Source organism: Pagrus major, chromosome 1 (genome assembly GCF_040436345.1).
Source record: "Pagrus major chromosome 1, Pma_NU_1.0".
Classification (NCBI taxonomy): Eukaryota; Metazoa; Chordata; class Actinopteri; order Spariformes; family Sparidae; genus Pagrus; species Pagrus major.
Genome location: NC_133215.1, coordinates 29,109,011 through 29,133,946, shown reverse-complemented (window position 1 = coordinate 29,133,946; position 24,936 = coordinate 29,109,011). Strand labels below are relative to the sequence as shown.

At 41.0% G+C, this 24,936-nt stretch overlaps 1 protein-coding gene across 1 annotated transcript in view; it reads right to left on the bottom strand.

Moving 5' to 3' along the window:
- LOC141000574 (neuronal acetylcholine receptor subunit alpha-7-like) overlaps positions 1–24,918 on the bottom strand; it is a 49,447-nt gene extending 24,529 nt beyond the window's left edge. The window contains exons 1-3 of the mRNA XM_073471347.1: positions 24,774–24,918; positions 11,726–11,865; positions 1,714–1,758 (exon numbers count right to left, since the gene is read on the bottom strand). Of these exons, the coding sequence (XP_073327448.1) occupies positions 1,714–1,758; positions 11,726–11,865; positions 24,774–24,918 (330 nt within the window). The remainder of the gene's footprint in view (positions 1–1,713; positions 1,759–11,725; positions 11,866–24,773) is intronic.
- Between the last annotated feature and the right edge of the window lie 18 nt (positions 24,919–24,936).

Sequence of the window (24,936 nt, the reverse complement as noted above, 5' to 3'; positions counted from 1 at the left end):
AAAACACTAAAGCAGTTTAGGTAATGGATTAAACAGTGTATTTATCTGTTCTAACACAAGTTTTAATTATTAGCATGTTTGGCTAATTAGCTTAGTATCTACAGTAGTAACTGAGAGTTACTTCAAAGTCCAAGAGTTAGCATATCATCAACTTACTGTATTAAAGGTCCCATATTGTGGAAAGTTAGATTTACATGTCCTTAATGAGTATAGAGAAGGTGTAGGTACTATACACTGTAAATACTGTGGAAGTATCAAAATACTCGTTTTCAGAAACTTTGCCTTTAAACGAGCCATCAGCACTTCACTGAGAATGTGATGTCACAACCATACAGTCACCGCCCTCAGCCTTGGGCTTAGTGTGACAGTTGTTGCGAAAACAACACAGCACAGCTGATGCCTGTGGGTGGTGCCTGCTCAGGCCTAACAGAGCTGACCTATCAGAGCAGACCGGGCTTTTCTTAAAAGCACAGGCACTAAAACGGTGTGTTAAGAGAGGAGCTAGAGCAATGGACAGTATGAGAAAAACACAAAATAAGAGTATGAGCCTGAGAACTAGCATAATATAGGACCTTTAAAGTGTGGGCTTAAAGATTATGTAAAGAAAATAACCCCATTTACGGCCATTTAAGTCCTTGATGCTTTCAGAGTTGAGGCTAACATTAGCAACTTTGTCCGTCTGTCCACAAAATGTACAACTCCACCCAAACCAGCCAAGGTCAAAAAGATGTAGAGCATTACATTTGCCAAAAACATCCTCGTTAGTCCTCATTAAAACATACTTTTTGTTGGCTAAGCAGCCAGACAGGGTCAGGTTAGAACAAAAGTACAGTCTCATCTCATATTTTTCTTTATCCTGCTTATAGCGCTAACTAGCTCTATACAGCAATACCAGAACAATGAAGATTTATTTAGTCTGGTGAGGATGCTGACTTCCCTGAACATGGAGCCTTGCCTCTTTTAGCACATTATCATTTAAGTGGTCATCAAGTGCAAATTAGACACCTTTAAAAGAGTTCTTAAAACATGTCAATCAGCTCATGGCGCTATTGTTAGCTTAATTAGCTAGCTAGCTGCTGCTTTTAAAATCGGGAAGCATCAGTTGCCTCTCAGCCAGCAAAATCAATGGTTGCACATGAGCCCACTGTGCCCTCCACCCTGAAATGAGGACCATTTGTTTAAAAATGAATCACTTTCAAGTTGTTAATGTGCGGCGTAATCATTGGGCTAGAATGGAAAGCTTACAGGCATAAAGATGCGTATAAGAAATCCAGTGCAGCCTCCAGTTAGGCCGAGAATTGTCTTGAGATAATGTCTTTGAGAACATGAGTTGCTGGCTTAATAAGATATTTTTATCCTCATCCTCCTGTTACATACCCTAATGCTGACAATACATATTATATCCCTATATTTTTGACACAACCTAATGTGACTGCCTTTTAATCTATTGAAGCCATTTGACACTACTGTTGAGCATAAACTTCAAGCTTATATTCCCTGCTGTCACATGAGGCCCAGAACAGTCACTGAAATGTAAACACTCCTTTCTTCTTTCTGTTCAACGCAAAAGGTTTTTGGTTGCAGCTCAAATCATACTTTGTGGCTCCGAAGATGTGAGCCCATAGGACACGAACAACACGCGCACTTTCCAAAAATATACTTAATGACAATTATGCAGTGATCACACAAAATGTGCTTGGAGAGGAGACATACCAGCTGCAGCCAGGCGTTTGTGATCAACACTTGGTTCTTTTCATCCTGGAGGGGAACAGGAAGAGAGAGAGAGAGAGAGCAATCAGCAGCGAGTAGATGCGACTGTAGACAGATAGTGAATGAAATTATTCCGCAGGGTGCGAGGAAATAAAAAAATAAACGCCGCATGTCTGGTAAACATGAGATGAGATTATGAGACGGATCAGCAATGAAGTCAAATCGCAACCCTGATGACTCAGAGCCGGCATGCTCACCGAATGACAATGATGCACTACAGCTTTTTTTCCCCTCTTGTATGGGATCCTTGTAATGCAACAGAAGTCGTGTTTTGCCATTTTAATCAAGGATGAAATCATAGATAATAAGGAATCGAATGAAAAATAAGGGTAAACAGCAGTTTGAGCAGGGAATAGACAGTGACCCTGTGCATAAATGATGCAGCTCTTCAGTTTCGTTTTGCAAGGGTCAGTTCATGGTCAGATAGTCAGAGAGAGAAAATAGGGAAAGAGTGAGATGAATCTTGATTGACAGAGAGGAAAGCAGAACAAACAGACGCTGAGATAATTCATGGCACACCGGAGAGAAAAAGATAGAACAAGGTCATAAATAGAGACTAGAGGACTTCTGTTTTGCAGAATCTTACATGACGGCGACAAGTTTGTCTCCTTGTTCCACGCTGGTACGCTGTGTGGCTCACTTATTACCTCCCTCCCACTCCTGAAGAAAGCGTAAACTGCTTGACAGTGTTAGCCGGTCACAGCAGCGTCTTCTGTCCTCTGTTTATTCACAGATTTTATACTTCCATAGAATCATTTATGAGATTTATCACTTTATCTTCTACCCATGACTGAAACTGTGCCGCTGGTTCAACCCTTTGAAAAGTTTTCCTTTAATGTTTTGAAATCATGAAATCAATTTGCTCACTTTAATTCCTCTCTATTTCTCATCCCAGCAGACGTAATCCACTGTATAACATTCTTTCTTATCGCACAGCTCCATACTGTTCTCACTTGTTTCCTCCTGCCTCTCCAAGGGACATTTTTAGAAGTGGAAGCTGGAAAATGAAACTTGTTCACAGAGGAGTGTTTAGATTTGACCTTAACTGAGTTGCTGGTTTCACAGTCCCTATCGGTGCTTTTTCAAAATGCTTAGCAGTATGCACGATTTGTAGTTAATGGGATAAAACTTAACAAAATTGCCTTGTTTTGTCTTTTGAAAGGTTTTTGAAGAGAAAAGGTGTTCCTGAAGTTATCACAGTGTACACTGCTTTCAGCATTTAATGAGATTGTAGTGCATAAGCCTCTCTTGAGCAAAACCATATCGCACCTAAACAGAGTGAGGGATTATAGTCTGATGATCTTATTTTTACACAGCTACCTCAGTTTTAAAACCACACATGGAGAGTTTTGTTTGTTAATGTCCATTAAAGTGATTTATAACAGCAACAAACAACAACAAAAGGCTGCATGATCAGAGACTGGAAACCCGTCTGACAGCTTATTAGGTGCACCTATTTCAATACTAACTCAACATACCTGCACTAACTCAGTCCTTCCTTCCCTGCATTTATAATGTTCAGTTGTTATTGAATTATTCTACAGAGGTTTCCTGGTTCTGTTGGACTGCATTGCATTATGCTGAGATGTGTGTGTGCTTTAAGTCCATCTTCTTCATATGCTTGCATATAAACTTCAATGCAAAAGTGAAAACTCAATAGCCATCTTACTATCAGTCTGATAAATCTGTGTAAATGTGGATCGTTTCATTTTTGTAAAAGCATGGACTTGATTTGATTACCTTGGTGTTTAATTCTTTAGTGTTTCGATTGTGATAGTTATTCAACCAAACCTATATCTGTCAAAGACTAAAAGATCTGGGTGATGTCTCAGTACCACGTACTACATTTGATTAACCCTGTTCATCAAAGCGTAGTAAGAGGGGCGCTGCTCTGTCTGTGCCTCTGAAGAAAGTAGTGGTCATTAAACATGATGAACCTACAAACCAGATTCCGAAAAAGAGGCCGGGAGGCTGTGCGTTAATGAAAACAGAATGCAGTCATTAGCAAACACACTGTGTTTACAAACAACAGCTTTATGAAGTGTTCCCGAGCCCCAGCAGTTACATCCTCTATACAATAATGTGCTTCACAAAGAACCTCATCCAGTCCTTAGTGCTGAACAACTGCACCTTTCATGATGCTCTCACCTGTAACCAGTGAACCTGTTTCCCACTCGAATTTGATGAAGTGAAACATTAATATATATTGTCTTTGTACAGTTTTCAATTATGTCAAAACGAATTACCTATTACATTCTGTTTCATTTCTGTTTTACACAGCGTCCCAGCTTTGTGTGTATCCGTGAGCTCCAGAGATAGAAAGTAACTTAGTACATTCACTCAAGTCCTGTGAAATTACGTTATTTTGAGTTTTTTGTACTTTATTTCCATTTTATGCTAATTTTCTACTTCTGTTGCACTACTTTTATATCCATTACCTTTATTTGACAGCAGCAAAATCATAATCTGAAAAGTAACTAGTACTTTTCAGATTATGATTTTTTACACAAAAAAAGTACAAGATAAGCTGATAACAATAAAAACATTACTTAAAATTAAAACATTAGTTTCTGACCTTTTTATCAATAAGCAGATGTCAGTGAGCTGTTATCTGTTCCACCGAAGAGTAACTTCCCCTCTAAATGTCCCAAATGGTTTCATTTGCATTGTCAGCATATTATTGCTGCTAGCCGTTGACCAGTGGAATAGCGTGAAACTGCAGGATGTGTGCTCGCTTGCACAATATAAACAAATGATGGACCCACTTGTGAGTTTAATGACTTGTTGCTCCAGATAATTAAAAGCTGGATTTAGGACTGAGAAATCCAGCCTGATATCAGATCACCATCGCTGAAATCAGCTTAGCTCATCAACTTATAAAGGCTGGGGTGTTCATGACCTTTAAAGTTGTCAGGTTTCCCTCCATCCTCCTCTGACAAAGGATTTTCTGACATTGACAGTGATGCAACAGACATACAACTGTATGACGAACTTCAAAAAGTGCTTAAACTTGTTGTCATGAACGACGAGCAAAGCAAACTCGCTGCTCTTACTTCTCCTTGTAGTGAAAATCGATTCTCACACAATCGCAGCTCCTTTGTCTCGTCCCCGCCTCCTCACCTCCTCCCTAACTCCCTTCGCTCTCCAATCTTATCTCCACCTGTCCTTTCTGATCCGTCCCTCATATAAACAGCCTCCTTTCTCCGCTGCTGAAATAGAACAGCCACCCATTGTGTTCCTCACAAAGCAGCATTTCTCTGTCCTTTCAGTGTAAGTGTTTGTGATCAAGCTCGCAACTGTGGAGATTTGGCTTTGGCGTTGAGGTTGCTGTGTTTTCGCTCTATTATTTGCCTGACCTCTCTTTTGTGGTGTTTTGTGGAATTTCACTCAGCTGCTATGGGCAGTATCAGCCCCGTCACACCCACTATAAACACTAATCTCCTCATAAATCTGCTCAGATTGGTTGCAGACAGACTGGCAAGGGAGTGATGGGCACTTGCATTGACTGAAAGCTCCTTAACTGTGTTTTATTGCAAGTCATCCGACATCATATTGTCAAGGACACAAATATATATATATATATATATATATATATATATATATATATATATATATATATATATATATATATATATATATACAGTATATGAATTGGTCTTTTACTGTAAATCTCCATGTATATTGTTCCAGAGGTGGTTTTTCATCTGTGGGATTTATCCAGGTTTATCCCCAGTGGGGAACGACAGGATAACTTTCTACATCATTTCATTCGATCCAGATCAGGGGATCAGTGTTTCAAAGATACTGAATCAACAAACAGTGAAGAAAAGAAATCATGAAGCGTATCTCAAAATCCTCTATTGTGTTTCTTGCGCTTGGCTTCACTTCGGATTTTCATCAGTTTCCTGAAAAAATAGAGCTTTAAAGGGGCATTTTGAGATGACAGATGAACCAGATGCCTTTGTGTTTGAATGGTTCAACAGATACGCTCAGATTTCTGCTCCACCACAACGTAGTGTGTGCACAAAGGATGCAACACAGCCTGCTTTAGCAGGGGCGCAACGAGAAGTGTCTCTCAAATATAATCTGAATAAACTTTCTGTGTCAGGGTTGATAGAATCAAATGTGAACACAAGTGGAAAACAATGTTGTGTGGCGGAGCATTTATTAAGAAGAATGTTTCTGACCAAGTGGCTCTTGACCAGGAGCACTTATGAAAGTTACATTATAATCACCATGCCAACAGAGACTCAGGTTGACTGTTTCTTTCATTTGGATGTCTTTTTTACTCTTAATGCACAAAATATAACCTTGGAAGTGGTTCAGGAAGTTTTAAGATCCTTAGAGCCAACATTTTGGGAAATTCGCTTAGTCATTTTCTAGTGGTGAGTTAAGCCTCATTTCAATCAGGAGAGACAAGTGGATGAAGTAAAGATGATGATAATTACAGCAGATGATATGTGATAGTCTTGTTAGAAAGTACTTGGTGCTGAGACTCTACAGGGAGAGTTTTGTAATCAAGGGACATCTGCCCTGAGCATCACCAAGATGAAACCCAGACACTGGTGGTGACGGTGGTGGCTGATGACTCTGCCGAGACCGACAGGCTGATGAAATGACCAAGCTGCTGAATGTGCAAAGACTGGGCTGTGGCGGAGAGGTGAAGGGGGCGTGCAAAAGAGCACCATGACTGAACTAAAGGCAGAGAGGAGAATCATATATAAAAAGACAGCGGCAAGAGGATGGGCTTACAATGTAGGTGTCTCGCTGTGCTATTACATAGATACATTTTTTAGCCTAGTGTGAAAAACAATTATTTTGCTTATACAATAGACAGAAACACAGTAACACCCACATGTAGGCCTAATTGGAAGCCCGTAGGATAATGGGAAAACAAGTTTAAGCAAGACACTGTGAGCTCATCAAATATGCTGTTGTAATGTCAGCTACAGGCGGTCCTATGGAAGGTCCATGTCCACAGACCAAATCCTGAAATTTCATTAATGTCATTCCCAGCTCCCCTGCAGTGTAACAGTCCTTTCTGAATCAGGCTTGCGATGAGATTGACGTCACTCTTGTATTTGTCCATTATCTATGAAATAGGCCCAGCTGCTGGATAATTTAGCATAGCATAACGACTGGAAACAGGGAAAGAGCCAGCCTTGGTCTGTCCAAAGGTAAAGGAATCCACCCACAAGCACCTCTAAAGCTCACTAATTAACACATTATATCTCATTTGTTGAATTCATAAAAAGTTCAATTTAAAATTAGCAGAACTATTTTATGGCTCTGAGCAATTGCCATTAAATTAGCGTCCAGGAAGTTACTGGAAATTATCCTTCAAAGGGGATGATTTTTTTTTTTTTGATTGATTGATTGAACAAATGTTTCATTATAATTTCACAAAATATAATCAACTGACTGGCAAGAAACTCACCCATTATCTACTCACCCCCATGCAGATGGAAAGCTCATAGTCGACAAAACATTTCTGGAGCTTCACAGCAAATCAGCATTGCAGCATTCTCTTAAAGTGTAACTCTCGCCAAAATGCAACCTAGGCTTTTTTTTGTCCATCCTGCCAGTCGATCCCCGAGTGCGGCGTACCATGGAGGAAAGTGAAGGTGGAAAGCTCCATGTTACGCCACACTCGGGGATCTACGCATCTCGACTGGCAGGACGGCTACTGCTACTGCTAGCGTGAGTTGTTCAAAAACCTTCTTTTTAGTAAACTCTGTATACAAACAATGTTCTCAATGCTCGTGTTCATGTGTAGAGACCCTGGTGATGCTACGAGCAAAGTTTCATGTTGTGTCGAGTCTTCTTAGTGTTTTAAAAATAGCGATTTTGATGCTACCATACAGCTGCCCCTAGCACGCAATTGAAAATGATTTGGGCCCGAAAACGAAACTATGGTAAATCTTAAAAGTGGCTTTTTCGTCGTAATTATGCTTTTACACGAAGGTTTGACTCGGGTACGTTCACAAAAAAAGCTAGGTTGCATTTTGGCGAGAGTTTCACTTTAAACAACTGGAATAGATGGAGAAACCATAAAATACAGCTTGTCTGTTGTAATCCAGGTCTCCCGAAGCCCAGATCCCAAATTAATTTGAAAAGACAATAGTTACACCCTTGTTGCTCATCCACCCACATCAGGTTCACACTAATTCTTCTAGCATAGAGCTACAGTGAAGATTTAAGCTTTAAAAGAGGGTTTAAATGACATCTTTTCAAATTAATTCGACTTCGACTTCGATCCCACAGGACATATGCTGTGTGGAGCCATTTTATGTGTTTTTTTCAGTTGTTTTTTTGCATTTTAAAACAAGTCCCCATCTACTTCAGTTGTTTAGGAGAATGCTGCAACACTGTTTTGCTGAGAAGCTCCTGTGAAGAAATGTTTTGTGGACTACGAAGCTGCATCCAACCTTCCATCAGCATGGGGGTGAGTAGAAAATGACTAAATTTTCATTTTCTTATCCTTGTTCTCCTTTAATCCTCTCCATGTGAGAGCAAATAAAAGTATTTCCTAAAAGGTCGAACTATTGCTTTAAGTAAAAGCATCAATACTACCTTAGATTAAGTGAAAGTGTCTAAGTGTCTAAGTAATTGGGTGGCTGATGAGCAGGAGGTTCAGAGGGTCATCCACTAATCGCATAGTTGGTAGTTGGTGTGAAATAAATGGAGCAAAAATTGCAATTTTCCCCTCTGAATTATAAAGGAGTAGTTACATTAAGTATCATGAAATATAAATACTAAAGTACAGCACACATACCTCAGATTTGTACTTAAGTACAGTATCTAAGTACTGAAATGTATTGGTTTCTTTGTAAGCAACATAAGGAACATGGTGTCCCTTTACATAGTGGATGGTGACCAGTCCTGTCCACGTCTGCCCGTCTGTCTGTGTATCTGTCATTATTCATGGTGATGAACCCAGTTTGTGGACATCGACCTGCCCCAGTTTCCTGGTTAGACAGTTGCCCAGGAGCAGATGGACGAATCAAAGGCCACATTACACACACATACACACACACACACACACACACACACACACAACCTGCTTTACATTATTTACAACTGCCCAGTAAGCATTAATTTACACGATCTTGCCAGCTTATCCATAATGTATTGAGTAAACTAACAATGTAGTTAACAACCATATACACAAACACACACACACACACACACACACATATTATATATATATATGAAAACATGCAATAACTTTTCAACAAATGACACTACTACGATAATCAAAGCACATTTTCAATCAACACCAAATTATTATTATATTGAAACGTCCTTCAGAAAAAAAAACTAAATCATCTCGTCACGTTGTGTTCAAAGCACCATATGTTCTCTCAGGGGATTGCTTCGCCTCTCGACCGTCTCCAGTCTGCTGTTTGCAAGCTCTCAGAATACATTCAAATGTTTTCTCATACTATATGTGCTGTAGAAAAGTTGCCTATATTAATAATAGAATAAGACACATAAGAGCGTACAGCTCTTACCAACATGTAGTTATCATGAGAAGACTGCATGCACGTCTTGTGACAGGGCTGGCTCAGGGATGTGACGGGGTGTCGGCTTGGGTTTTTTGGATGAGTGCTTCGGCTGTGTGGTGGGGCGAACAGGCAGCGGGGTTATGTGTGGGTTGAGAGAGGAAAGGTGCATGCGTTAGGGAGCAGGAGGAAACACACGATGAAGCACAAAGAATAATACATCAAATGAGATGTGACAGAAAATCTGCCCAAACCACAGAAGTGTCAATTTAGGAGCTAGAAGTTTGACGTGAAAAAGAGTGAAGGAAGGATTGTGGCCCCATTAATCTAAATGGGGTCTCTTTGTGTTTATGTGTGTTTATGTGTGTTTCTGTGTGTGTGTTTGTGGATCTAAAACAGGACACACACATAAAAACTGATCTTTTGAGCAAAGCTCTTCTCTTGAGAAACCACTTCAGATGTTATAGGCATACATGAAAATAAAAAGCAAAAAAAAAAAAACTGTGATAGCTGGTTGTGTTTAGTTTTGTGAGTGTACAGATAGTGTTTAAAGGACTAGTTTCTTCTCGCTCACTGATTCTCATTTTAACATGTACAACAACAAAGTGTAAAAATGCCATGTTGTGGTTTTATGGCCTCTATTATTTCTTGGCTGGGTGACTTCCCGGAGTCTAACAGGCTGGCTACAGTTAACACTTAACGTATGGCAGCGCATTCACAGAGCAGCTGCTGCAACACAACGCTTCCACTGTAATCAATGAAACTGGCGACACCAGGCATGAGAGCAGCATGCGAGTGGTACATATGTGGACTTTTTGTGAAAAACACTCCACACAAATATAGCCTATCACTGGCTGCACCATGTGCTCATTTAGGCTCTGTCTACACGTATACAGGTATTTTTGAAAATGGGGGTTTACAACAAAAACGATCTCTGTCAAGACTGGTGTTTTGAATTTCTCTTGAAAGTTTATCTGGTTAGTCAGTGGTGTGATTTTACTTTTTATTTTTAAGTATTAGGCTACAAATTATTTCTGTAAACTATTTCTGAATTAATCCTTGCAGGTCACATTGCCTATGTTTTTGCAGCCCTTTCTCACTTCTCACTATTACAGCAGCCCGGTCAGAAGCCCTACGCTTCTAAGTTTGACGCTAGTTACCCCGATAGCATCATTTTTGGAAGCTTCCCTCTCGCCTTGTAAGTCCAAGTCAGGTGGTGGTTGGGTGGGTTGTACACAGGACTTCCCCTAGAGGACTGGGGTTCACAAACCATGTGTGACCAAGTGACAACATTGATTTGTTTTTAAGTAATGTTGCACAAGTAATACAACTTGCATAAATTATGTAACATGAGTTAACTAAGTCACCTGATTGAATGTTATTAAACACAAAGCAGGATGTTTACAGAAACCTAACCAAGTACTTTTTGTGCCTAAACCTAACCAAACTGCAACCATTTGACAACGTGACTGTGTGTCAGCAAGCTTTATTTTGAAAATCTAACTGAACTTTGCAAGTAGTTTTGTGCCTAACTTGACCACGGAGCCCTTGGAGAGAGTCATAGGTTGTAGTTTAAGGCCACTGACCAAGCAGTCGTATTTGAGGAGTTGGGATTGAGATCATGTTGACCTTCGACGGCTTGAATTGGATCCAGGACTTAGATGTTTGTATCGTTGTGTGTGAGCTTCATTGAAATTGTGTGTGAGGAGAGTTGTTCCAGGGACAACTCAACATCACGTCTATTGAGAAAAAACAAGACGGCATTTACTGTAGATAGCAATTGAGAAAAACAATGCTGATGTGAAAGTGGTATTCAGGCTCTCATCTAACTGTCAGCAGGAAAGCAAATAAGCACATTTCCCAAGATGTTAAACTATTACTTTAAAGATGACACATAATAACCGTAGTTGTGATCAGAATGGGAAAAAAAAATGTCTAAGGGGGAGGGAGAGTGAGGAGCAGCTAAGAAGGAGAGGGGAAAATATATGACAGAGCATATCTCAACACTGAGACTGAATTTTCTTGTTGGATGAAAGAACGGAAAGAAAGGCCTGTAGTGCCACCAAATGAAAAAGGATCGAGGGGGTGAAACAAAGAACTTGCTCTTTCAAAGGTGAATATTCTCACTGGGTTGGGGGCTGGGCTCCACTGGTTGGAATAACAGTTTTCAGAGGAAGATAAAGTGCAACAAGCGCAAGTATATGAATTAGTATGCACCACAGTCACTGTCGATAAAGCAGATGGAATACCTTAAACATAAACAAAACAAAAAACCCTGGAAAAAGTCCCAAGTGCAAAAAGTTTGACGAAGAGCATTCAGCATAACTTTCTCTCTCGCGCTCTGTGTTGATTTCCAAAATAAATTTCACAACACACTCACATTTTCTCTCTACCTTCAAACAGACTCTACACCGTACATTGCCAAGACACAAACAGGCTCGCACACTCACCACGTCGATGATTTGTAGCAGCGTGAGGCCGAGTTCCACCACGATGGGTGCAGAGTCGTTTTGGACGGGTCTTTCCAGCCGATTGTAGTTTACCATGAGGTCGCGGTACAGCTTCCTCTGGTACACACCGCCATGACAGCCTGGAGGAAGAGGATGGACGAGGAAATTGAGCAAATAAGGAAGGACAGAGGGAGAGGAAAGGCATCAGTGAGACAAAGTGAAGGATGAAAGAGAGGAAAATGAGAAACAATAGAAGTCGTTTGGGGTGTAAGAGAGCAGAGAAAAAGTAAAATAATGATAGATAGTAGAGTTCGAGGAGTAAAAGGGAAGAGGAAAGAACAGGTGAGAAAGGAAGATAACGCAGGAGGTGACATTTTAAAATTTTACTCTTTACATCTTCCAAAGACTCATCAACCCACTACTTCAATAAAACATACTCAGAATATTCTCCCACTCATATTAATGTCTGTAATCTAATCAAAGTTATTATTGCAATTATTTCCAACATTGTTCACACCGCGCCAAATCCCTCAAGGAATCCTGATTAAGTCACAATATGCTGGACGTAATGAGCACATCATTAACTCAGTGAACTTATAATTGCGTTGACTGTGCCTTCATTTTGTCTCTCCTGTGTTCATTAGGCCTCATCAGGAGGGTTATTGAACATTGAGGCATCCATCTTTAACAGGAATGGATATTATAGCTCAGTCCCTGATGCAAAGGAAAACCCAGTGAGTCATGAAGGTAGGTGTTAGCGTAGAGAGGCCAAGTCCCTCCCCTTCCGGTGGACCAGCATGGAACATTATTTCAGAGAAAAACATGGAGAAAGAAAAATAATGTTTTCATCCTGTCTGAATTGTGCCATGAATTACATATATGATGTTTGTCAATAGTTTTTCTACTCGAGAAAGTCGTAGTTTGTCACAAAACTAATGAAGTATAAGTGAAAATATGTCATTAGAAAGACTAAACACCCACCAGTCACATAAGTGATGTGGTTTTGTTTAATGTTCCCCGAAACCCATAACCAAAACCTTGTAAGCCGGTCCTGTATATACAGTAAGCTAGCTCACAAAACTGACTAACTCTCCTTTCCTGTAACAGCAGCTGTCAACATGCCCAGACATGGACTTGGTTGCGATTTGAATCTTTTTTAATACTTTTTCTATCCCGAGGTGACGGCCGTGTTGGTGTTGGTGACATATATAATGCAAGATGGTGTAGTTCACTGGGCGGTTTTACACAAAACTAAATGGTATTTTACTACTTTCACAACCAAATATTACTTTCTAGACTTTCAAAATTATGCTGTGTGTAATTCAAATGAGATCAAAAAAATATTGGTCTCCTTAACCACCATGCATATAGGAGAGTCTCAGGAGAGTCTATCTCATAAAAGGAAGGAGAAAATTGTACGGTAATAAACGTAATTTATTTTAGTTATTTATTTGCTCCTTGAATTACATGCACAGGAAAAAAGTTACACAAAACTATGGCTCTGTACAATATTTTAATGAATTTGTTTGCTGTTGTTTGCAGTCAGTTTAACTCCTCTACATGTAGCTTACCTCATAATTAGAGACTGAACAGAGACAAGAAAAACAGTGTCAGTTGTTGCAGCTGTTAAACTTGTTTACATTCTAGTGATGAAGCCCTCTAGTGGCTCTAGTAATAGAGAGGAGGGTGGGTTAGGGGGAGGCCACTGAGTTCCAGCCAACCAAACCCTAACCCAAGTGCTGCCTGATAACAACACAGATTTATTTTCCAACAGTAATTTAACAGTTTTGGATGGTACCAACATCATGTCCTGCCAATATGGCACTGACTGACACTACAAATCTGTCTGTGACAGCATGCTACATTGTCCTGTGCTGTTTGCAATATTTCAATCCAAGCTATGGAGGCAGTGGTCCAAACTGCAGCTTTAAGTCTCAAGATGTAACCACCTGTCGCCTTACACTTAACCTTAGATACTCCTTTTCACGTCCATATGGGAAAAGACCTCCCGCCATCTTATTTACAATCATGTCAATACAATCCAGCATTATAAACCCATTATAATGTAGCTGTAGGCAAATGTCAGTATTTATAAATGTATTTATTAAAACTTTTACTTCTCCTGTAGGCTCCTACGAGTGGAGGTTGGGGTCTGGACAGACTGATGAAAATGTCCTCACATGCGTTTATAGCCATAATGTTATAAGCACATATGATGCTTATAAATGTCAAAGAGGAGGACTTAAAGGAGAACATTTTATTTTTTGAAATATTGGGTGCATCAAGATCGTCTCATTTTCATGTCCATCAGAATCATTTGGACGCCATAATCACATAACAATTCCAAACACAGTGGCTGTTAGTCTCATGTCAAGGTCGCCACCAGCACAACATTTACAAAACCTCCAGATTCCCTCATCCTTCAGTGTCTCATCTCAGCCAGAACTGAAAAGGTCTCAGCCTGCGTCTCCCCAGCGACCCTTGTCCAAATTAGATGTTGTCTCAACATATTTCAGCAATTACCGAGTGACAGCCAAGACGCGAGCGCGCCCACAGTGACTGAGTGGATGACTAATTAGCTAATGAGGCAAAAATAAACAAAGACGGCTCGCTGTGTGTTTGGGTGTGAGGGTGTTGGCAAGTGTCGGCTGAGGCACCCCTAAATCTTGGCGTGACGGGGAATCTGCGTAATGGGTGAGAGTGGCAGCCAGCAAAAGTGTCGAGGGTCGATGGAGTGAAGCGAGCTGAGTGAAAACAAGCTGAACAGAGTTGAGCTCAACAGTGAGGAACCCTGTCACCGAGCCACTGTATAAATGAACATAACTGTGAATGGATGGCAACCTGGGATATACTGCGGCTCATATACTACAGTACATTTAGTTAAGTCAATCCCTCTATTTCCTAGCTGAGTATTTCCATTGTTTGCAACTGATGCATCTGTTTTCTACAGTCATTTTTCATGTCTTTTAAGTAGTGACAGTCGTTACCTCCTGCCCATAAGACAGAAGACGGTACAGTCGAGTACAATAACTTCTGAATGATTTGGTTTCCAGGATTCCAGCAGAGAAACACACACACCACCAGTAATTCCTACTCCAGTAAGGCAAAACAGGTCAATTTGTCTGCACCTTTCACAATGAGGTAATTCAAAGTGCTTTGCATTTGATGAATAAATAGCCCCAAGTTTAACTAAAACGTCCCATGAAGTTCATAACCTCAAGACTCATCTACTGTAATGCACTGTTCTCTGGTATCAGTAAAGGAAACATTCATAGGCTTCAGTTAATTCAAAATGCTGCTGCTCAGATTTTAACTTGTTCTAGCAGAAGTGAGCACATAACCCCAAATTCTTGTTGACCTTCACTAGTTACCAGTTAGTTTTAGAATTGATTTTAAGAATATATTGCTTGTTTTTAAAGCCCTACGCGGTTAAAGCCTGCTCCTCAGCAGCTTGATAACTCAGTTGCACTAAGCACACAGCCCCTCAGCCAAAGAGCGAGCCAAACCCAGTACTGTCAAACCGGCCTCCGTCTTCTCAGAGGCTGTGCTGTGTTCCATCCCAGCCTGCCTGTGTTCACTGGGAGCTGCCAATCTGGGTACAGTCAGCAGACCGCTAGCTCCATGGGGAGGGCGTAATGCATATCCGTTGCTATTAGCTGCTATAATCAGCAGTTATTATGTGCAGCAAGTCTCTCCCTAACTGCCACAAGCTGTTTCTTTTCTTTTCTTTTTTTTTGTTTTGGCCTTTCATGGCTTTATTTGACAGGACAGCTTGACAGTGACAGGAAATAAGATGAGAGAGAGGGGAATGACATGCAGCAAAGGGGCACAGGTCGGATTTGAACTCTGGGCAGCTGCAGTGAGGACACAGACCTTGCACATGGGGCGCAAATGCAGTAGTAAACAGAAAAGTTATTTTTACCGATGAGGCAAACTTTCTGTGACCTCGCTGGCCTTGTCAGTCTCGTCCGGCGGGGCAGGAGAGAGCTGCTCTCTCATTTTCTTGTTTTTTGGGTATCAGCAAGGTTGGTGTTACAGAATGTAATGGTTGGGGTGGTGGAGGCAGACGACGGTGACCGGGGGGTGAATTTAATGACACTGTGACCAGTGCTTCCATTTTATCTGTGAATCCCAAAAGGGCAGAGAGACACACATCATAAAAGCTCCTCCTCAGACAGACTGAACTGCTAACAGGTCCTGTAGGTCCTGTAGACTGAACTAGTTATTAGACTGGGCGCTGGTTTGCATCAGGACAGGTTTGTGAGAGCTGCACAGTGTCCCATATGTGATGCTCCATGTCAGCAGTTTACCAGTTATGTAATGTCTTTCTTACTCATTACTCTCTCAGTATGTCTCCTTTTAATGCGCCGTTTGCAGACTTATCAAGGTCATGCCACTGCATTGCTTTGCATGTACAGAATCATATTCTGGTAGGTCCTTTCTTTACAATTCAGGTGGAAAGATCGGACAGTCAGTGCCTCAGACATCAGCAAATCAAACTCTGAAACTTCTAAATTTAGCTTAACAAACTGTGAAAGACATGTATCTGTTAAACCTCCAGTGGTTGCTGTAGTGATGTAGAAGCACACTTTAGGGTGTGTCAGTACTCCATGACATCACTGTCGGGTATGGCTACAGGTGCAACAGAGCACACAACTGACCACACCCATCAGTGTTGTGATCAGAGGCGAAAACAGACTTTAAAACCCCTGAAAATTCATCTCTATTCCTCACAATAACATATTTGGAGTTTTTTTCTATGGAAAAAATACCTACGTGCCTTTAAAATGGCTTGGATGTAAATCTACAACTTTGCCTCATTAAGTATGCAAGTTTTTCTTTTGACTGTCATTGATAAACTGCAGTTCTAGAGCAGAAATGCTCAGCGATGTTGTTGACTGGTTATTTAGCTCATGACATGTCTTGTATAATATAAAAAACACCATTTGGACAGGTTAACAAGGTAAAAAACTTGATTTTCATTGGAGGGGATCATTAAAGATTATTAATTAGTTTTTATTATGAATACGTACTGATGGCAGGTTTAGTCTGGACTGAAAATTAAATAGAACTGATATTTATCTGGTTAAGATGGAAATCTGTGGATCAGTATCACTAGTATTTTATTTGACCTATGTAAATATTCACCTTTTATTTTTTGGGTTTTTCGCATTTCATATTAAACTCAATGTTTTTTTTAAATAACATAGTTGTATGTGGATCAATAAACACTTACTGAGCATGTTTTTGTTTTGAAAGGTCAAGCCATGTAAAATGACATGTCTCTAAGATTAAAAAAAAAACAATGACTGTTTTAAAAATGACAGTGAAAATCCAGGGACCAACCCCTCACTTTGTGAAAACAAGTCCTGCAGCTGAGGCAAATTGTCACAATCTGTCATAACTGACTACAACTTATTAATCAAAGGTGTTGAAAAAGGTACAAATAATTTCGGGCTCCAAGGTTCGCCCTATGTGCCCCGATAAAAAATACTATATTGTACTATACTATTTATTTTGTATTTTTCTTTTATTCATTTTTTTTTTACAAATAGTGTTATAAATAGTTTTTCTGCACAAGCCTGCAAGTAGAAATGGAGAAAGCATTTTTATCTTTTGTTTTCTTTCTGGTTTTACAAAGAAGAGACATTTCCTAACCCTGTTTTTGTTACAGTCATTGACAGACAAAACAAATGAAAGTCTTTTATGTCTATGTAAAGCACTTTGTAGCACCTCGCTGGTGCTTTACAAATACACCCACCTGTCCTTGCTAGTTTTATACATTTAATTCTGTTGTATGACAGATATGAATGAGTATACGCATGAATGGAGCGACAGACAGATGCACAGATGACTAAATGGTTCATTGAAACGCATAAAGAAAAAGCCTCTGTTGTCATGAAAGGCTGCAAGAACAAGTGCTGTTACAAGATTGTTGTGAGGGATAAGAGCAAGTAGCTCGTCTCTTGTTCAGCATCAGTTTACCTCCCCAGTGCACTGTACTTGGCTGACAGTGTGACCTACCACGTGAAAGGAGGTCACAACGGTTTTAAGGAAGACCGGATTACTGTCTCATTAAGTTGTGTGGGCCTGATGGCAGCTACTGCAGTCTGTCTGCACGCTCCTGCCCTCACACCGTCTCTCCCTTGAGTCTTTTGATGTGTTTGCAGTGTGTGTGTGTGTGTGTGTGTGTGTGTGTGTGTGCAGCAGCATCTTATGGATCAATAAACAAAATTCTCCACTCCTGCATGCTCACAGTCGATTTAGAAAACACTCTTCTGCCTTGTCGCCATTAACTCTTACCAGGTCAGTATGGCCTGTGGTGTTGTACAACTGGAGTATAAATATTTAGCTCTGGAACGTCTTTGGCTAATTAGTTATTTTGTTTAATTTATTCATTTTAAATTCTGTAGCTCTTTATAGGTTTCCTTCCACTTTAGACTCTTTCTTGTAATGCTGTAACGTGTGAATTAAACTCCTCATATAAACTTCTATTTTATCTTAATCGCTCTAAAGGACGATGTTCAAGAGGCTGTGGTTGTCAAGGGCAGCTGTAAAGGCACGACTGTGCTGGAAATCAACATAATGCTCACAGCCCGATTACAAAAACATGACAATGAACATTTCCAGTTGAGCAAGAGGTGAAACGCTGCAGATGAAGGCTGACACTGCTTTTTTTTTAATCAGTGCAAATGGTTTAAATAGGTGGTCACAACATTTTCTCTGACCCTACATGGAGACATCTGCATCTGAAACGTACATTAGACCAGATGTTGTGTTCAGTGTCACTGAATTCGCTCGAATTCTGTTTCAGTGAAGGCAATGATTGGCAGGTTATTATCAAATAATCTAACAGTATTTTTTTTATTAATCATGTGGTGGGGTCAGAAAACAGAAAAAATGTCCATCATGATGTCCCAGCGCTTTAGGTGTTCTGATCAAACATATTCTTCTATCCATCCAACAAAAAGCAAAAGTATTCAGTTTACTAAAATGTAGGACAGAGACAATGAAATGTCTGACATTTATTTCTGAAAAATGACTCAATTGGTTAATTTTCTGTCTATCGCTTATCGACTAATGTTTGCAGCTCTACTGAAACGCAACACAGACAACACAGGAAGTTGTATTTTTCAACCACATTCAGCAATGCATGTCAAACTCTGGAAGGCAACCAAGTGCATCATTTGGGATCTGCAGAAAGAATTTGAGCATGAATGGTTTGTTTCTCTGTGTCTGCCCTGTGATGAACTGGCAACCTGCCCGGGGTGTAACCCGCCTCTGGCTCAATGTCAGCTGGGATGCCCCCCCCCCACACACCCTCCAAAGGTTATCGGCTATAGATGATGGATGTATGGGGTCTGCAGTGCATTTCAGTTGCAAATGTCTGCTTGTGCGGTTTTAAAACATGATATCTTGATCTTGATATCTATCATCACTGCTTGTACACAGTATTGCAATTCTTGGCCACTGGCTGCAGCATCACTCTCATACAGTTTGAATAATGTGATTGCTCAGCTCAATATTTGTTTATTACCCACATTCCATGTTGTATTCCTCTTCTATCCTCTTTTGCTTCTCCCATATTGTAACTGTTGCTTGTTTTTTTTTCAATTTTCAGCAATAAACCGAGCACTCACTGATTTGCTGCATGAGCCACACTCCCAATAGATACACTGAACATACCAATGCAGACAGATCCCTGATGTAGCCTGAAGGCATCTATCAATTTCAAATAGCTACCATATATCTCCCTCATCGCATTACTGACCTCTCATATTTCCATTTCAGAGCCCACTGGGGGCCTCATTCGATCCTCAATCATTAAAGCTCAGTTATCATGTACAGAAATAAAAAGGGTTTCTTTTATTGCTGGGAGGACGCAGCCGTAGACACACAGGCAATTCACTTTATGAGTCGTTCACCCTTGAAAGTACTCGCTGCCTTCAAAATCATTTTTACAGACCTGGTGTCCATGGTGTGCTCATTTTTCCTGTCACAGACAATGACACTCACAGGTGTAACAAATCACTGAGACAAAGCCTGCCACAGGTTTGACATGCAGTATTCCCAGGTATGAATCCAACTCAAATCTCCCATTCAGGGAAATTCAAAACACGCATTTTTTGATTGGTGGATCTATTTGACCGACTGCAATTGGGGAATAATGATACAATTTTGTAATGGCAATCTCAAATCATGTTTAATTTAGTGAGTCACAAAATGGTGGACTAGAGGGCATAGTCAGTCTCCAAAAATAGACATAGACTGTGCAAAAACATGGACGTAGCCTCTGTGACGTCAGGTTTTGTGAAGCTCAGTGTGGTGGCTCCTACCGTCCCCATCCTAGCAGTGCCTGACTCTGCCTAACCCCACTTTTAATCCAACATGGACAAACAGCTGAAGCTAAGGCGAGCTGAAAGAAGCCTAGTTACTGAAACACAACCATTCCCAACCAGCTAAAGGAAATTTGTTTGATTTTTCAGTCATATTGGTTGGGTTGTGTCCGCCAAACTGGCATATGAAACCATATGGACAATGGGATTGCTCTGACAGCTACCTCTGACTGTCCCACCCAGCCAAGAAAGAAAGCCTTCCTCTGTCACCTGGGAAGGTAGCAGTCCGATCAACTCTCACATTCCTGCCTGGTGAGTCATTGTCTACCCACCTCATGCCCGTAACTAAGCTGGGCTCGGCCGCAGAGTCTCAAAGCAAAGTTAGCCAGCTGGCTATACTGAGGAAGCTAAGCAGAAAAAATGCTAATAACAACAGCACCATTGAAAGAAACACTCTACCAGCAGCCCCCAGAAAGGAAACACCAATGTTACCAATGTTACCAAGCTTCATATCACAAACACCAACAACTCCTGCTTCACTGCAACTCGGAGGGGACACACTACTTTTAAGTTCTAGAGCATTAACAGAAACTGACATGCAACATTAAATGAGACCACACCTGAACTATCTTGTTTGGCTGACCACGGCATAAACACATCTTGCATAATCTGAAGTCATAAAATGTAACATGGCTCAGTCACAGCTTCACTGCAGGCCATGTTTATGAAATTGTTGGAGTACAGTAGAGAGCAGCTGTAGGACACTAAACTTTTACATCCCTAAGCATAATCGTAACCTGGGCTTTTCCCATCTTATCGTGACCCATATAAGAGCTTTCAAGGGCCTGAAGGCAAACCCCTAACAGCTTGTTGCCCACGGCAATATTGACTTCACACTAAGAGAGACATTTGAGGACAGTAGAGCAGTGCCAGAGAAGAGTCTTTCAAGTCCCCACGAGGCAGTTTAGTTTACAGACAGTATTCATATTGAACAGCAATAAATAGCAATAAACAAAAGGCGCGATGGAGCATTGTCACCATGAGCATTTGAGCGAAGGCGATGAAAATGAGTTTCTCACTTCGAGAAACGCATAGCAATAGAAGAGTACCAGCAGGCACCTGTTAGACTCTTTGCTGCCGTCTGATGAAGGAATTTACCAGAAACTAAATACAGTTCAACTCAAGAACATGACAACACTCACAAGGACTATCCCACCACAGAGACAGATTAAATATTGATCAGCCTCAGGCGCTCTGAACATCGAGGAGACTTGGACAAGTTTAAAATCGAATCACATTAAAGCAGCTGGTCCACAGGTATCTGTACAAGATCAATACATATCCAAAATCTGAAAAGCAAAAAAGACAGTAGAACAGAATCTGACCTGGTCAACGTATTTTTCTCAGGAATATCAAACAAGGTCACTTCGTTAGCTTATGCAAATACATTTCAAGGAGCTTTTTCCTGCGACTCAAGAGTACACACAGACATGTTTCTTAAATGCAGAGTAGTCTCATGCATTATGCAAGGTTTCCTGGTTGCATTCTGTATTTGTTTCACATTTACAAATGTGCTGTATTTTTATGCTGAGGTGCAGCATTATTTCTATTATCTTGTTTCCTCAAACCTGCATTAATAGATTTTACAGCCACTAGTGGGCAGTGTGACAGGCTGGAAACACAACACACATTATCATGTATTAAAGTTGTGATGTCAAACCTGTTAGCATGCACTTGCCTACTGACACATCCAGCAGACACAGAGTAGAATTATCATTCATTTGGAGACATTTTTCTGCCCACCTAGTGAATGTAAATCCAACATTCACTTCCCCCTTTAGCTCTGTTTTGGCTGTTTAGCTGCGAACTGTTTGATTATGATCATCAGCTGGACGCTAACTTAGTCTGCCTGCTACGTCTGAATGCAATTGGCAAGACTGAACAAAAACAGTAAAGTAGCAGTCCAACAGAAACCAAAACAATGATGAGCTGCTCAGGGCTGGATAGCTCTGGGGGAAATAGTCGTGTGTAGAGACAGACCTTCTGGGGGAATAAACACCCGTAGTCACATCGGACTCTGCTCTGGTTCGGAGCAGTCTATAGATGGAATCAGAGCTCAGAAATCACTTTTTACCCTTCGGATTAACTCCCGTTTATCAACCTGACTGCAGCAGCGGTCCGCGGATGTGACTGCCATTGTCGGGTGTTTATGTTATGTAATGTTGACTGCCTGATGACGCTAGAGGGTAAAATGTACTCTACAACAGGAATGACATTACAGAGAAGAGAGGGGGCAAGAAGAGAGAAGCAGAGTCTCTGGTGAGTGCTGAATTCAGTAAGAGCTGACCTGAATTTAAACACACAGACACACACATGTGGTTTGTGCTGTTGCTTACTAGTTTACAGCTAATGTAGTAATCTGACTGTCTGGGGCAAATAAACACAAATGATGCCATAGTCAAACTTGCTTCTCAGGTGTTGTATACACCACTTAACAACCACTATTGCTGATGAAAATCTATCTGAACTGACTCAGACACAAATGTTCACAGATGAGGTCATGGGTTAAACTTTTAATCACGTTAAATTTAGTCTTGTTTGCAGACTTCCCTATCCCAGAAGTAGTGACAGGCGACCAACTGAATCGCATCATTACCTTAAGTAAACTTGTGGATTTCTCTGGGTTTGAACATCGTTGGAAACAGTTGGGATAATGTAAGTACACAACTCAACAAAATATATAACGATGGTCATTTTTAGACATCTTCTGCAGAATTCTTGCATATTACATCTTTAACACTGGCTAATGGAGCTTGATTAAGGACAATACAAAATGTCACAAAGCTTATTTAAAAGGTTCTTTAATCAATCTTACTGAGGCTGTTGTACAGTAAGAGTATCATAGCCAACTATTTCAGAGTTTGTCTCAGGGTCAGAACTCTCAATAGCAAATAGCACTGTTGAAAACATCTGTGACAAGCCTGATCAGTGGGCAGTGACAAGGCTGTGTCTGGACTACATCTGACACATCAGAAGGACTGTGTCTGGAACAGTTGGTGGACATAATAACACAAACAGCTAATTATGTGAACATCAGGGGAAATGTCAGCTAGTCCTCCCTGCAATGCTGACCTGGTTACCAGTGTGTAGTGGAGACGCCACATCACTCCTCAAGAGTGATAGCCTTCACTGAGAGATAAAAGAGGAAGACATTTACTTGGAAGGTTGAAAGATGTTTACATGATAAGGGATCTCATGAGGAATGTCTGATTTCATTTTGGTGTGTGTGAAAGTGCTCTTGAATTTTGTTTGGCAGCGGGGCATCACCATGTTGTCAGGTGGGAACAACTACAGCTTGTACCGTAGCCATCACACCACACGCAGAGCACCCACCTTTGTAATCACAGTGTAGAACTGAACCTAGTGTCCAGTCTGTGTGTGTGTGTTATTCCTCAACACAAGTCTCTACAACCTGTTGGGAGAATATATGAGGATGCTCTTCACTTTTTACCTTCACCTGTGAGCATGTTGGAGCTCATAGATGAAGAATCAAAAGCTCTGTGCCATTAAACATCATTTACTCTAATTCATCTATTTCAGAGAGTGTTGGTTCACATCTCCTGGGCTGTGTTATGTGTCTCTCTATCGGAATCTTCTCACTTTTTCTCTATGTCTCTACTTCAATCAGTCTGACGGAGCAAGAAGAAGGTTCCAACATGATTGCATAAGTATAACATGTATATATATATATAAAAAAAACAAAAAAAAAAAAAAAAACAGAATCGGTAAACCAGGGATTCAGACACATTACAGAGGTTTAACCTCCTCTGAGGGTCCACTAGCTCTGGTCCACTGCAGTCACGCATCTTACAATCCTTTAGCTGCAGATTACACTGAAGGGATGAGCGGCCCCAATGGGCTTCAAGCATCCCCGCCGGGACGCCCTCCTTATTCTCAGCCAGATGTTGTCGGGCTATTAAAGAAGGCTCACTGGCGTGTGCGCACGGCAACACACACTGACACATTTAGTTGTGAATCAGCACATAATATAACACATATAGAAACTATTATACATGTAGTCAAACGATTTGAGCTCTCCTGTAAGTTATTCTTAATGAACGTTTTTCTTAATAAACTCCTGAACACGCCTTTGACAGTTAGACACAGATGTTTCTGTCACGCCAGATGCGCACTCAACAGCCGAACTAAGCCGAAGTGTGCCTTAACAGCAGCTCTCATCCCTCTGACAAATGTTTCTCTCAATGACGCTCAAATGACGGAAATATAAAATAAAAAGTGCCGAGCAGCGTCTTCTTCTTCGGGTCCCTGCATCTTTTGACGGACAGAAAACAAAACTGACAGCTCCATCAGTGACCCACCTTGACAGCAGAACGTCGCCAACAGGTAAACTCCTATCAGTACAGATCCAGTACACTTCCGAGGCTCCATGTCAGCGGCGGAGCAGAACTCCCTCTGTAGCCCGCTGGGGATGTCAAAGTTGGAGGGAGTGCGGCTTTGTCAGACTGCTGGTGCTGCCGCTGCTGCGCTCTCTCTCTCTCTCTCTCTCTCTCTCTCTCTCTCTCTCTCTCTCTCACACACACACACACACTCTCTCCTCTTTCTCCTTGATGTCTCCTTGTGTTTGACTCGACTGTCGCCTCAAAAGTCACTTTGGATGCCCCCTCTCTCTGCGCTCAGTTGTGTTTTTATACCAAACGTCTCCAGCCTGTCCTCTGCGTGTTTCCTGTCGTCTCCGTGCGCACCGGTGATGACAGCCACCTGTCCGCTGGCCTCTCCTCCTGCTCCAATGTCGTCAACTTCGTCAGCGTGTGTCCCCTCCAGACACTTCGGACTCATCCTCTCATCATCCTCATC